Source organism: Haemorhous mexicanus, chromosome 8 (assembly GCF_027477595.1).
Source record: "Haemorhous mexicanus isolate bHaeMex1 chromosome 8, bHaeMex1.pri, whole genome shotgun sequence".
Taxonomy (NCBI): domain Eukaryota; kingdom Metazoa; phylum Chordata; class Aves; order Passeriformes; family Fringillidae; genus Haemorhous; species Haemorhous mexicanus.
In genome coordinates this window covers 1,753,644-1,768,554 of record NC_082348.1, presented here as the reverse complement: position 1 = coordinate 1,768,554, position 14,911 = coordinate 1,753,644, and the positions used below count along the sequence as shown (strand labels likewise).

Sequence of the window (14,911 nt, the reverse complement as noted above, 5' to 3'; positions counted from 1 at the left end):
CTCAAATCCAGCACTCAAGGGCTCCTCAACCTGGCACAGATGGAAGCACCACAGACACCTTCAGATGGCAAGGACAGGAGAGTCTGGGTAATTAATTAACCCCTCACTCATTAATTACAGCACCTACAGAGCTGCTGGGTCATCAGGAACACCAGGGCAGTTGCAAGGAACAGGAGATGAACTGCTGGGAATTCTGAGAGCACCACAGGGAGACAATTCCAAGCTTTTCTGCCTGGACTGACACCAGGAGAAGCCCTTGGGAGGGGAGGATGAGCTGCAGGTTCTGTGTCCCAAGAGGACACAGGAATTCCAGGATAGCATAGAATTCCAAGGATCTCCCAGTGGTGACAGCAACAGGAACAGATGGAAGCACCAGAGACACCTTCAGATGGCAAGGACAGGAGAGTCTGGGCAATTAATTAACCCCTCACTCATTAATTACAGCACCTACAGAGCTGTTGGGTCATCAGGAACACCAGGGCAGCCCCAAAGAACAGGAGATGAACTGCTGGGAATTCTGAGTTGGAATTCTGAGATGAGAGCACCACAGGGAGACAATTCCAAGCTTTTCTGCCTGGACTGACACCAGGAGAAGCCCTTGGGAGGGGAGGATGAGCTGCAGGTTCTGTGTCCCAACAGGACACAGGAATTCCAGGACAACTCAGAATTCCAAGGATCTCCCAGCAGTGCCAGCACCAGGAACAACCCTCAGCTGGGAATGAGTTTTTCTGGCAAAGAACAACCTGCAAGCTGAATTTGAAAATGTGAAAATTCAGCCTGAGAGGCAAAGCAAAGCAACCCCCACATGTTTGCTTTGCTCCTCTGCCTCTGGCATTTTTGGGAAACAACTCTGGGAAGGAACCCACAGCAAAGTGGAAAATTTAATGCCCAAAAGGCTGTTGCAAGAGAAAGATTCCTATTCAAACCCCAACACAATTATGCACCAAAACACACAATTATTAATGAACTACCACACAAAGGCCGTTTCCACTACAAGAAAATTTGTTTTTTTGTTTTTTAATTCAAAGAAAAAAATGGTATTTTAATAAATACTGCAGAAACATTAACCAAACATACAAAGTGACTTCAACAATTAAAAAAAAAAAAGTAATGAATGTCCTGCTTTATAACATTTATAACTTATTTTTCCACAATATTTAAATACAGAAAGAAGCACTTACCAGCTATTTTGTAATACTGCCCTAAGAGCACTGTTGCATCAGTTAAAAGCTTATTAAGGTGGTCAAAAATGTCTTTTTTTTTTTTTTTTTTGTGGGAAATAACCAGAATGGGAGTGAGATTTGTCTTCTTTTCTCAGATGAAACAAAGTGCTGGGAACACACAGAACTGAGATTTAATCATGAGTTCATCTTTACCTTTGCAAGAGTGAACAGAGCTTTTAAACACTTCAAAAATGAAGCATCACCATTGGGGATGAAATGCTTGTCCTGCACAAGCAAAAACCAGCCTGCTCAGAGCTTTGTCTCCTTCCTTTGGGAGAAGTTTGGTGAGTCAGGAAGAGTTGCAAACCATTAGAAAAGGCTGATTTAATTCAGTGTAACAACAGCAACAAGGGATTGGACTGAACCAGTTCACCCCATTTCAGGACTGGGGGCTGGATACTTTTGTGTTAATCCTAAAACTAAGGGCAGTATCCAGTTCCCACTGGGGACCCCTTAAGGCCTCACAGTTCTTCAGACCCCTTTTCCTCCCCAAAATGAGGAGCACCACAAAAGGCTCTGCTGGCTCATTTGCAGGTTTTTGAGGGGTATTTTTGTTTTTTTTGTTTTTATTTTGCAGTGAACCACATCCCAGAAGAGCATTTGTCTGCAGCTTCCTGCGGGATCCACGGGCTCTCCAGCTCCTGGGAGAAGCCATGGGGGGTTTTTGGGGCTTCCCCAGGTGGGCAGTAAGGCTTAAGGAACAATCAGGGCTGGAAAACCACGAATCATTTGCCATCACAGCTCTCAGCACCTCCCACTTGAACCTACAGCAACGAGGCCACACAGAACACCAGCACTGGGCACCAACTCCACTCCACATCACAACCACAAAGAGGAACAGCCGAGTCAGAGCCCTGCAGGGCTGCTTTGCCCCCACTCCCCTCCCCCCCCAACTGGATCCATCTCATTTCCACGGAAATTCTGGGAATCCTCAAACAGTTGTCTTCATCCCCACCGTGGAGCAGCAAGGCAAAACTCCAGACCTCTCCAAAATTTTCCTCCAGGTGACACACACGGCCTCGGTCTCCTCTCCATTTTCACAATCAGCTACTAAAAAAAACGAGATCAAATCCTTTGGAAAACCAACTCTAAGGTCACGGGGATAGTTCCTTAATGAGAAGGGCATATTAATAACGTCTTCATTAAAAAAAAATATCCCATTAAAGTATTATTTGAATGAAATCAAAGTGGTAGCATCCAGGAGCAGAGCGTTACTAAAAGAAACAAGCACTGTCCATGACATCTCTCCTTTGCAGGGTTATTTTCCCAATCATTCTCTCTTCTCTCAGCACATTCAAACGTTTTCCCTTTTATTATTATTTTTTTGGCATTGTCTTCAACAGAAATTCCTGATGCCACCTCTCTCAGAGCCTTTTCTTCCTGCTGCTCAGTCCTTAAGTACAGTCTCACACAGCAGGAGAAGCCTCCATGAAAGCACTGGCAAAGCCCTCATTAAACACCCTGTGGCTGTGACTTCATTGAGCTCCAACCCCTCCTGGATCTTCCTCCTCCTCCTCCTCCTCCAGGAAATCCCAGCTCCTTCACATCACCGTGCAACTCTTGGCTTTGTCCTTTCTCAAGTCCGTGGCCACTGTGGACAGTTCTGGCCTGCCAGGCATGTGTGAAATTCGCTTTGTGGCCCTCTGAGATTTGTTTCGTTTCACATTTTTGTTTGTTTTGTTCACACACGCCAGGGTGGCGACGTGAAAAATGTCTCTGACACTGTTTTCTGACTGTAAGGCTGAGCATTCGATGTATGTGGCTGCTCCAATCTGTTTGGCCATATTTGCACCCTGAGGGGAAAAAAGAAACATGTGATCAATACCAAATTGTGCAAAATCCTGAGCAATCCTCACAATTCCAGCTCTGCGCTGTTTGCCTGGAAAAGCCAAAGCTAACTCGGGAAAACAGACAGAGATTTGTCTGCAGGAGGAGTTGAACAAGTGTCCAGGCATTATCTGCTGTGCTGATAAACACAAACTGGGAAAGAAAAGGAGCTCAGTGACTGCAAACAACTGAGTGAGGCCTTTTCAGCAGTTTCACCTTAACCTGAATCTGGGAATTTCCTGAGCTGAAATCTCCAAAGAGGAACTCTGTGCCTTAAGGAATAAGCAGCTGCCCTGAGCTGGAGCAGAGCCCCTGTTCCAGCTCCAGGAAAAGGGCAAAAAGTTCTTGGGGAAACGTGTTCTGGGAGAGTTCTGTCAACCTCCTGATATGGAACAGGGAAAAGAAGGGGGAAAGAACATGAGGGGTTACTGGAGCCCTTTCTTCTTTAGTGATTTTAAGAAGTCAAAGCAGGGATATTTGTTCCAGCAGTACAAGGCAAACAACCCAACACATGACAAATGACAACAGCCAGGATCCCATGGTGGATTTTGCTGCTGGAACACAATACAGCATTATGTGAAAAACCAGGAGTTGTTCCAAGGGAATTTGATTTCTGAGGGGTGAATCTTTACTAAGTTACAAAAACCAACCTCATCCTTGAGTTTGCTACTGAACACAATACAGCATTATGTGAAAAAACGGGAGTTGTTCCAAGGGAAATTTGATTTCTGAGGGATGAATCTTTACTGAGTTATGAAATCCAACCACATCCTTGAGGTGCCACCCCCGTGCCTGCCTCCAGCCCCTCCTGGCTGCTCAGTGCCAGCCTGATGACACCAATCCCTGGGCATCCAGCCTCCTGTTTGCCCTGCAGTGATGCAGCCCCTTATCAATGGCAGAGGGGAGAGGCTTGATAAGGCAGCAGGAGCTTGTGGGAGCAGCCCTCCCCACAGTCAAACATCTCAGCTCCTGCTCAGCTGAGCCTCAGAAATGTTTGCTCAGGTGGAGCTGCTGAACTGGGAGGCTGGAGCAGGGTGTCACCAGCCTGTCCTTGCCCTCCCAGTGCTGGAGGTCAGGGGAATGGGAAAGCTCTGACTGCATTCCAGGCTAGGGAATTTTAGAAGCAGCTGTGTCCTCTGTGTTCAGCTGACTGCTGCTCCTCAGGGGTACAGGCTGAGCTGTGAATCCAGGGGAAAAAATCCACCTGCCAGCAGAGTTTTGATCCCTCTCATGGAAAGACTTGATTTTACTCAAGTCCTGCCATTTTCCAGCGTAAACATGCTGCATCCTTAGTAACCCCACATCAGGAGCTGCTGCTTTGGAAAACATGAGGGAGAAACCATCCCAAACTGGCTGCTAAAGACACTGAGGTGACTCGTGGAGGTGCCACTGTGCCTCCCACAGGGTGATTCAGCTGCCATGAATGATCACACACATGTGAGTAATAAAGGGAAGCTCACCTCAGAGCAGTTTCCCCGTTCCCTACATCCTGCTCTCTCCCATGACCTGATTCCTTTCCCTTTTCTCTCCTCTAATGCCTGCCTCCAGACTTCTCCCTTCCCCAAGAGCAAAGATCTCATCAAAAATTAAGATGCCTTCTGGTGCTGCTGCACCTTCAGCAGGAGGGACAAAGGGTTTTCTAAGGAATTGGGGACAGACTATATTCCAATATAATGTCATGATTCCAAAGTCAAACAACATTCAAATCTGAAGTCTGCAGACAGCAATTTTCCCCATTTGTCAGTGAATAAACAGGATGTGTCACCTTTTAGCTACATTTTTGGTGTGTGCAGGCACAGAGAAGCAGGAAGTTTTTAACAACTCACCTAAAAAGCAATTTGCAACCAAAAAGACAACAATTTATGATGTTTAAAGGGACGATTTCATCATGTGCTGTGGGGCTGCAGGATTTCCTTTAGTCCTCAGCAGTTTTCAAACCAAGGCAAATCTGCCTTTAAGGCTGCCTTGGTGTCATCACGAGGGAGAAGCTGGTCACAGTGAGGGCTCCAGGGACACAAAAGGGATTTTTCTTCCCTCCTGAAGGACAGCAAAGGAGGTGGCCCCTACCTGGTCGTAGGACACGGGGGTCTGCCTGTGGTTGGAGAGCTCCACCAGCGTGCTGACATCGGTGCGCAGGTCCGACTTGCAGCCCACCAGCAGCATCTTGGTGTTGGGGCAGAACTCCTGGATCTCCCCTTTCCACTGGAAAATTGCAGGTTTTGTTAATTGTTAGAACCCTGGCTGCTGAGGATTTGAGACTTTCTGTGTTGTCAAGACACTAAACCCCCCAAGAGAACACTGCATTTGGCCTGAGGCTGTGAAGAAAGCTCCCGAAATTGAAGTAAAATTACAGGTGTGTAGCTCGATTAGAAGTGTGTAATATCACACAGTAGAAAACTTAGAGTTTAAAGTTTTAGACTACAGTAATATATATAAAACAAGATAAAAGTTTTAAGACAAAAGCTAGTCCTTCTTCATGAGTTTGGGTGGTATTGTGTAATTAGATAAAAAATCCACATTACAAGCCATGAGTAGTTAGTTATTAAGTTAAAAATAAAAATAATTTAAGTGTAATTTCTTAATTAGTTTATCCTTTAAAAAACCTTGTAAAAAAAGAAACAGAACTCCATTTCTAGTTTAAGTAAAATACTCTACGAACTCACAGTTTGTAAAACTGTAATATAAATAAAAACTAGTAAACATTCAAGTCCAAACAAAAAATACCATCTCACGCATTTAATCCTGACCCTAACAAAATAAAAAGATGAAACTCAACAGTTAATGTTTAAATCCAAAGAAGCAATGGGTAACAACTTTAATCAGTCCTGACGTCCCAGGCTGAAATATTTTTATGTAATGTCTGGATTTGCCTTCAAGGTAATTTGTTGAAGGCATCAGCTCCAGCAGAACTTGGTCAAGGATGAAATCTTCCTATCTCACACAGTCATGAATTCCACTGGCTTACTAATCAGGAGGGAATGAGTTGAGATTATGTAGCCACATGAGCAAAGGTTTGCAGAGCTGTTGTTTCTCACAGCCAGCCCCAGCCAGTGCAGAAATGGTGTCCCCACCTCCAGCTGTACAACAGCAGCAGGGCTAAATGTGGGTTTATTGCTGCATTGTCACCCCCTAAACTACACAAATCTCTTCCAGGTGAACCAGCAAGGAGCCCCTCAGGCAGAACTTGGGATAAATTCATTGGGTTTCACCCTTCTGCAAGGTCATGTTGAGAACTCAAAGCCAAAACCTTCACATCATAACCCAAACTGATGATACTCCCTAAAATTTAAGGCTGTAATTTGGGTTTAAAAGCATTTTAAGAAAAATCTCTTGCAGAATTAAGTAACCAGCATTAGGAGGGACAGAAAAACCACAGCTCTGGACGCTGTTTGATACAGACAGAGTCGTTCTGAAGTGGTTTTTGTAGGCTATTCAGAGCATTGTAAGGCACTTTATCCCAGTGAGCCAAGAACCACTGGCCCCAGCCTAGGAAAAAAGGAACCTCAGGTCACTGAGCCCCAAACCCACCACTGTGAAGTTGAGTCATGCTCAGCAGCCAAGGACAGGACCAGGACCACCCTGCAAACACAGAGCTTGACTACGAAAATTCTGTGTTTGAGCTCGTGGGAAGCATGACACCAGCTGGGATCAGTGATCTCATGAAGGGCTTGGGGCAGGGCTGCATTTCTGTGCCACTGCAAGCTCTGCTGGTGCCTTCCAGAGGCATTTGTCACTGCTCCCTCACACGTCAGGCTCACAAATTATGTAAGGCCGTGGCAGAAGTCCAAACACTTGGCAGATAACTTTTACCCAGCAAAGTTTCCCAATCCTGTTACAGGAACGTGTGAGATACAATTTCTTACAGCACCTCACACCACTCTCAACAATTCCTTGCTGTCTCAGGGCTGAGGAATGAGAATTTCCTTCAGCTCCAAGTGTCCATTAGCGAGTTTTTGTTCTCAATTAACATCCACCCCTTTCAAACAAATGACCTCAAATTAAAGCACCCTCCTGTCATCGCTCCATTTAAAGAAACAAAGTGGAAGTTTCCAGAGCACCACCGCAGGGATTTCAAGATGAGCTTGTCCAGCAGAGCTCTGTGCTCAGGGCTGGCTCAAACACTTGCCTTTTTTAGGACACTGTCCAGGGTTTCTGGCCGACTGATGTCAAAGCAGATCAGGACAGCGTCGGAGTCGGGGTAGGAGAGCGGGCGGACGTTGTCGTAGTACGGAGAGCCTGCAGGGAAAACAAACAAACAACAGCTCCATGAATTGCTGCTTTCCTCTTCCTGCAGTCCTTCAGACAGCCTGGAGAGGCTTCCAGAGACAGCCCCCCAGTGATCCATCACCCACCAAAGGCTCGGGATGCTCCCAAGGAGAGGGAAATGCACTCAGCTCGAGTTTAAGGCCTGGGCAGAACAAATCCTCCAACCCCAGTTATTTAAACTAACCACAGTTAATTTAAAACAAATAGCTCCAAGTGCAAAAAGCATCTTTAGCTGTCACATTGGCAATGTTTAGAAGAAACTCTTGCTTCAAATTGAAGAACTTGTTGCAGGAAACAGATTTCCAGCAGGGAAAAATCCCAATCTTGTAGGCAGGCACTCAAGTTATTTGTCACAAAAAGCCTCATTAATCTGTAAACCAATAAAGCTCGCAATAAATGTTTATGTTTAGCCCATAAACCAGATTTTTATCAACAAGATCAAAGCTAATTCAGTAATCTGGGGGAGCAGATGTAGGTACAGTGCTGCTCCTTGTGCTTGTTTTACTTGCAGGCCTGTGGAGGGATTGTCTGTTTTCCTTAACAACAATCATCATGTGAAAAGTTAAAATCTGTCCAGAGTTAAAAGTTGTAATTTAGTAATCTGGTGAATCTGGCAACAGGTTTGGGAGGGAAAGAAAAGAAAAAGAAACTTTGTTTTTTTCTAAGAAGTTGCTCAACCACCATTAGGTTTGGCCTTAACTGTGCTGAGCTTCACTTCCCGAGGAAAACTCATTTCTTATTGCATTTAAAAGGACATTCAAACCAGTTCAGTGGCCCAACAGAGCAAGGGCTTGGGCAACTTAAAATTCATTTTCTCAGCCATCATACACCCTTACTTCTGTAAATCCTAAAATGCAGCAGCCCCTATAGCATAGCATGGAACACCCGCCTCGAGAACTCAGGATTTTGGGGGGTTATCAGCTCATTATCCCAGGGATTTCCCAGCTCTCCAGAACTAATTGGCTGTAAGGTCTCTGATTATTAACTGGATTAGAGGAATTGCCCAGGTTTTGCCCTGACAGACAGCTCAGGCTGTTGCACAAGGAATGGTGTGAAGGGCTCGCAGATGACTTCACTTGGAAGGCTTCTCCTGCACGGGAAAGGAGGCAAGAATCCCAGGAATGTTGTTTTTGAAATGAGGAATAACACATGGGGAGTGAAGCATTACCAAAGTAGGTAGCAGAAGGTAATTTGGTGAACGAGAAGGATTTAATTCGAATGCTCATCTCCGCAAATGATGTCGATCTGACAGAGCTGTCAGAAAAGGCTCTTCACACCCCACTTCAGCTGAATTCAGCACAAATGACACGTTGGGAACAAATCTCAGCGAGGTGACCCGGAGTTAACTCCTCACTGCAGCTATCAATGAGCATTGTGCACTGCTAATTACAGCCCAGAATCTCCAGCACTGCTATTACAGCCCTGTCCTGCAGCCCCAGGCCTGGGTTATTCACCCTGGAGCCCCAGGCTGGGTTCTTTGTCCTGGACACGGAGGAGCTGCAGCACCAAGTGCCACTAAGAGCCACCTGGGTGACATTAAAGCACTGCCACGTCTCCCCGAGCTCCAGCAAGCAAGGGTAGGATTGAGGGAATCCTTAATGGGTGCTGGCTAGAAAGGAGTCTCAGCAAAGCCTCACCCAGAAACTCATTCCTCACACAAATACCTCTGGGCTCACTCAGCAGCTCCAGGGATCCCATTTATGCCCAGGAGATGGATTTGTGCTCAGAGTCCCCACCTCCAGCCCCAAGACTTCTTCCCACCCCTGCTTTGCTTGGAAGCTTTTTCTTTTTTTCCTCCCCCTTTTGAATTTCTCCTATTTCAGATGCTGAGCTGGAATAAAAGCACTTTTAGCAAGCTTAGGAGGGATATTCCCCAGCTTTTCTCCAGGCTGGTGTGTGGCAGAACAAACAGAGCCCATTTCAACTCCTCGAGCTGCAGGATCCACAAAGGAAATTTCCTGCTCTCATTTATAAGCAAAGCTTTATTCCTGTGCAAATAAAGAGGGGCTGCAGCCCTCACTGTGCAGGCCTATTCAAGCTGGCATTTTCATGCCTTTGCCCAGAGAAACCCTCAGAAGGCAGGAATGTCAGGAATGAGGCTCGCTCAAGTCTGAACAGACAACTCCAGCACAGCCCAGCCAGGCTGCTCCCTCTTTTTCATGTTCCTCTGCAGATTTGAAGCCGTGCCAACCCTCGAAAACAGAAGGAGAATGTGGAACTGGAGCCATGGTATTTGTGGGGAGAGAGAGGAGGAAAAAAAAAAAAAAAGCCTATTTGTGTTTGGGATTCTGTTCCTGCAAAATAAAACATTTTTGGCAAGGACAACATGGGTGGTTTTTCAGTCTTATCAAGGAGTTGCTGATAAGGCTGTGGTTCATTTTCCTTTGTGCTGGACATTTATTCCAGCTGCAATCCTCCTTTTTTTTAATTTGCTTGGCAGCTTCCATAATTTCAGCCAAAAATACTTGCAACATTAAGGATGGTCTGCTTTTGAAACCTTATGTTTCATGCAGAGCCCAACAAAAATTCAGCTTTTAGACTGAAATAAAACCCCTCCCCAGCAATATGGTTGGGTTTGGCCTAGAGGGGATGCCAAGCTGAGCTTTAAATATTGCTATCTTAATAAAGAACAGAGTTACATCATTAAAAGCTGAGGAGTATTGAATTTTGGGGTGGTTTAGCACCACTTGAAGGTGCTGGATCAGGCAGAGGTGTTTGGCTGGAAGATGCAAAGGCACCAGGAGGGTTCAGCTGCACATCCAGAGGCCAGGAGGGCTCAGTAACAGGCAAGACTTTCCTATTTCCACACCAGCAAGCAGCCACCAGGAATTAGGCTCTGGAGCCTTTTGGAGCCCAGTCAAGTGAAAGAACAACAGATGAACAGCAGCATTCTCACTCCCAAACCCTTGGGCTCACTAATTATCCCAGAAGACACAGCAAACACTGCCTGCTCCAAGGAGCTGATTCAGGGCTGATGGTTTTCCTCCTTAAAACAAAAACCCCCAAAAACCTGGGATGGCTGAGGTGGATTTTCAGTGCAGGTTATCTCCAAGCAAAGAGACATCAAAATATTCACAGGTTTTTGTAGGATCACATCTCCAAGGGAAAACTTTAGGAGGGCACTTGGCATTCCCAGGTACCAATTCTAATTAATTCCCTTGTAAAAGTAATAAGAAAACCCTGCTAAGATGGGCAATTAAAACCAGAAAATCACAGAATTCAACAAGAGAACTGGGAGGCAAAGACAGCAATTGGACTTTTCCTTTGCAGTTCCTACTGCCAGGGAATTTGGGGAATTAGAAACTTTAATTCCTCCAAGTTTCAGCTTTCTCCTGAAAGGTTTCAGCACGAAACTTTCCAATTAATTTCTGCTTGCACACGGACACTGAGTACATTGTATAGAGTCAAAAATCACAGCAAACCTAACTCGACTCTCAGCTCCAAGGCCCTTCTGGATTTAATTACTTGCTAATCCCCAGCAGTTGTAAGTATTTCTGGCCCTGTTGAGAATTATTTTACTGGAGTAGCCACGATTCAAGCAATAAAGAAACCCCCTAAAACACATTTTAGGGACACACAGGTATGTACACCTAATTAATGGTATTTCTAAAGCCACAGCTGCTGCTATCCATGCAAGAAATACAAATATCAAAGGAGCCAAAAACACTTGATAAATGCAGATTAAGTGGTAGATAAAGGCAGCTAATACAGATCTTTTTTCCTTCACAGTGGCCCTGAAAGTACAAGATGAAGCTTTAACCTGGAGAAACTTTTAATATTCCACCTCACTCAAGAAGCAGAGCTCCCAAGCAGCTCAAGACTGCCACATGTTACCACAGAGCAGAGTAATTTATGGTGTAGTGAGATTGCAACCAGACATTCCTGCTTTGAGAGAGGGCTGGTAGTCCCAAACCCCATTGAAATTCTACTTGGCAAGTGCTTCCCTTAATGCTGTGGCTAATTTAAATCCTTCTAATGACTTGCAGAACTAGACAGCACCAGCAAACATTTGAATAATGAACCCTCCCGTTCCATTCCACTCTTACTTGTCCCATATTCCTATGGGCAAATCCAAGATGCAACAACAACTCCCCAATGAATTTTAAATTTTCTATCAGTTGCACGACACCGAGGAGTTCTCTGGTAAAAACACATTGTTATCGTTGGTATATAAAGAATTACAAACTAAAACTGTGGCAGCAGGGCCTGCTCTCACCCTCACACAACTATTTTAACCAATGGCCACAGCTCTTCTGATTTTCCCAGTGAGCAAAAAAGGAGTTGGAGGTGGCAGGACATCCTTCCAAAGGACTCACTGCAAAACCTAATTATCAACTTTAATTCAAGGGACCAATTGGCAAGGCTGTTAAATGCTCCCAGTTAAAAAAGAAGATGAATACAAAAGACCGATTGAGTCATCTTGGAAGTATCTGCAGCATATTCCAAAAAAAACCTCAATTAAACAGCATCTTTTCCCCCCTCCCAAGAGATACTCAAGCACCACAAAACCTGCAGCCATCACCTCCCCCGTGTTGCAATGATCAGCCATCTTTTGAAGTTAATTAGATTTAGTCCTGCTTTAAAAATGCCATTCAGACATCTCTTCTAACTCAGCAGAGGAGCAGGACAAAGACTTGTAAAAATTAAATTACCAAGACTCTCAGATAAGGCTAAAGCACTCCCTTATCTTCTGCTGTCTGTTATCTGCTGATGAGATTTTGCTCTGGGTTAATGGGCTTGGGCAGAGTTGGGTTTTTGCACTGCTGTTCACGGATCATCCAGAATTCCTCATCCAGAGTCCCACAGCCAGAGGATGAACTCAGCACCACTCTGTAAAACCAAGCACTGGCTCTTTCAAGCATTTCCTCTTCACTTGGGGATGTCAGACAAATCACCCACTTGGTCTCAAGCTTCTGACTCAACCACATTTGCTCTGAGTTCCAGGACAGAGGACAAAGGCTGGCAGGTGTTTTTTCTTCCACTGATTTTGTCTTTTGAAGTGCTAGGGAATATTTCCTTCCATGGGTGTCTCCAGCCTTTGACAAACAGATTCCAAACCTTCCCACGTCCAGCCTGCGTGTGTGTTGTATGTTAATAAAGATAATATTTTCCAAAATAACTAATAATTTTTAATAAGCCCTTGCTCCATAGTTCCAGGCAGCTTAGTAATCAGCATGAAAGCTCCAACCAGACATACTCCAGAAATCTGCAAGTCTCACTTGGCATAAGATGAAGTAAAAAAAAAAAAAATCAGCTCAGAGCAAAGCTGATACTGGTTGTGGGCAGAGGCTGCCTTTTCCCAGTAATCGTGTTGCAAGAATTTGGAATCGTTTCCTCAACAGCAAGAGGGAAGCCAACCCGCCGCCTAAACTCCTCTTTTAAACAGGGGTTAACATTTTCATTCCTGGTAAAAGAACTGCTGTCGCACTGAGGAGGAACTGCCGGGTCCAAATTCAGCATTAACGAGCCATCTACACAGAGAAAGAGAGGGACTGCGTGTTCTGCCAAGTTCCTGCAGGTTTTTTTGCCAATCAGCTCTGCAGATGATGTTGATGCACACCTCTGGTAATGGTTCCTTGGTGTCATTCCCCCCTGGACATCCTCAGCTCTCCACAGGCAGAGCCACACCGGCTCCCCACGCTCCTCTCCAGCACTGAGGCAGCAATCCTGGGGTGCTCCCTCACCCTCCTGGCTGTAAGTGCAGCCCAATTATCCAAATTATCAACGACAGGCGGATCTAGAGGAGCTCCTGTCTCAACATGCGAGCAGAGCCAGCCAAACACCAAACCCCTCAACCTTGGGAGGCGTCTGAGCCGGTTCCTTCCAGGTAAAACTGGAAGAATGGAGAGCCTGGTGGGGGAAAGGATGGTTCCCTCCGCATCCCAGAGAATCAGACATTCATTCTAGAGGTTTGCCCTAAAAGCCGTTCCTGGCCTCAGAGACTCTCTAGGACACCGAAAAGTGCTATGTTTTGTAAAAAACCGAGGGGGTATTAAGGAGGCCACCAGGAGCTCCAAAGCGAGCTGAAATAATTCACCATTAGCACATCAACAGCTTTTCCCTCTCCTGCGAGGCCAAGCGGGGTTTGCAGGCAGCAGAGGAGCCCAGGTACCCCCGGAGCTCCCCAGAAAGCTCCTTCCAGCCAGGCAGGTGAGAACACATCCCCCTGCAATGCCGACAAACCGCTTCCCGGAGCCTTGCCCACACCCTCAGCCAAGCAGATCCCGAAAGGATAGCTGAGATTTTTGTCAAAAAGCCGTCAGAAGCAGCCGCGTGCGGAGCCCGGCAGCCCCGCCAGGACCGCCGGTGCTCCCGATCCCCCCCGAATTCCCGGGATGCGAACGGGAGCGCTCACCCGAGGTGTCCCAGAGGCTGAGCTCGATGCGCTGCGTGTCGATCTCGAAGCTGGCCGTGTAGTTCTCGAACACGGTGGGGACGTAGCTCTGCCGGGAGACAGCGCACGGTCAGCCCGCGCCCATCGCCGCCGCCCCGGCCCCGACCCCCGAGCCGGCCCAGCCCAGCCCCGCTCCCGTCCCGCGCACCTCGGGGAAGCAGTCCTTGGCAAAGACGTGGAGCAGCGCCGTCTTCCCGCACTGGCTGTCCCCCACCACCACGATCTTGCACTTCACGTTCTGGTTGGGATCCATCACCGCCTTGCTCGATAACTTCTGGCTCGCTCTTCTTTCCTTCATTGATCTCCCCTAAGTCCCTCCGGCCGGCCACAACAGAAGAGAGGAAAAAAAAAAAAAAAAACAAAAAAAAAAAAACCAGCCACAAAACCAAACCACACCCGGGCTCCTCGAGAAAAAAAGTAAAAAAAAAAAAATGCGAAAAGCACAATAAAGCCGCTGCGGTGAAGGAGGCAGAGCCGCGGACGCGCCGCCGCCTGCCCGCCGGTCCCGCGCTCACTGCTTTGTCCCCCCTCAGCCCGCCCCTATTTATAGCCTCGCGCCCGCCAATCACCGCCCGCCGCCGCGCGGGCCACGCCCCTCCGCCGCGCGCCGCCGGGGCAGTGCGCCCCCTAGGGGAGCCGGGGGGCGGCGGGAGCGGGGGGGGCAGTGAGGGGGGGCCCGGAGCCCTCAGAGCGATGGGGGCCGTAAAGGAGGCGGTTGTGGTGTTTATCGAGGGATTTTATCTGTAAATGTCGGCGGTGGGAAAGGGAACGGCGGCATCTGGGGCTGCGCGGCCTCCAGAGGTGGTCCGGGGTCCCTCAGGTGGTGCCCAGTGCCTCGGGCTGGGATGAGGGATGGTGGGGAGAGCTGAGGAGAGCAGGGGGCTGAGGGGAATGAGGGGAATGAGGAGGAATGAGAAGGAAGGGCTGAAAAAGGATGAAGATACCTGGGGAAGGATGAGGAGAGCTGAGAAGGGATGAGGAGAGCTGAGAAGGGATGGTGCTTGTGATGGTGGGCAAAGGGGCTTTCCCCTCAAAACATGGTCACAAGGAATATGTCGGGATATCACAAAGACACAGAATCATGGAATACCCCGAGTGGGAAGGGACCCACAGGATCATGGATCCAGCTCTTGGCCCTGCACAGACACCCCAAAACCCCACCCTGGGCATCCCCAGCAGCGCTGTCCCAACACTCCTGGAG

At 47.2% G+C, this 14,911-nt stretch overlaps 1 protein-coding gene across 1 annotated transcript; it reads right to left on the bottom strand.

The window, feature by feature from the left end:
* Nucleotides 1–1,001: 1,001 nt before the first annotated feature.
* RND3 (Rho family GTPase 3) lies at nt 1,002–14,228 on the bottom strand. The gene is made up of 5 exons (XM_059852500.1): nt 13,859–14,228; nt 13,672–13,759; nt 7,177–7,286; nt 5,118–5,252; nt 1,002–3,016 (listed from the first exon to the last, which is right to left on the bottom strand). The coding sequence occupies exons 1-5, from the start codon at nt 14,006–14,008 to the stop codon at nt 2,765–2,767; spliced, it is 735 nt and encodes a 244-aa protein (XP_059708483.1). The 5' UTR covers nt 14,009–14,228; the 3' UTR covers nt 1,002–2,764.
* Nucleotides 14,229–14,911: the final 683 nt, after the last annotated feature.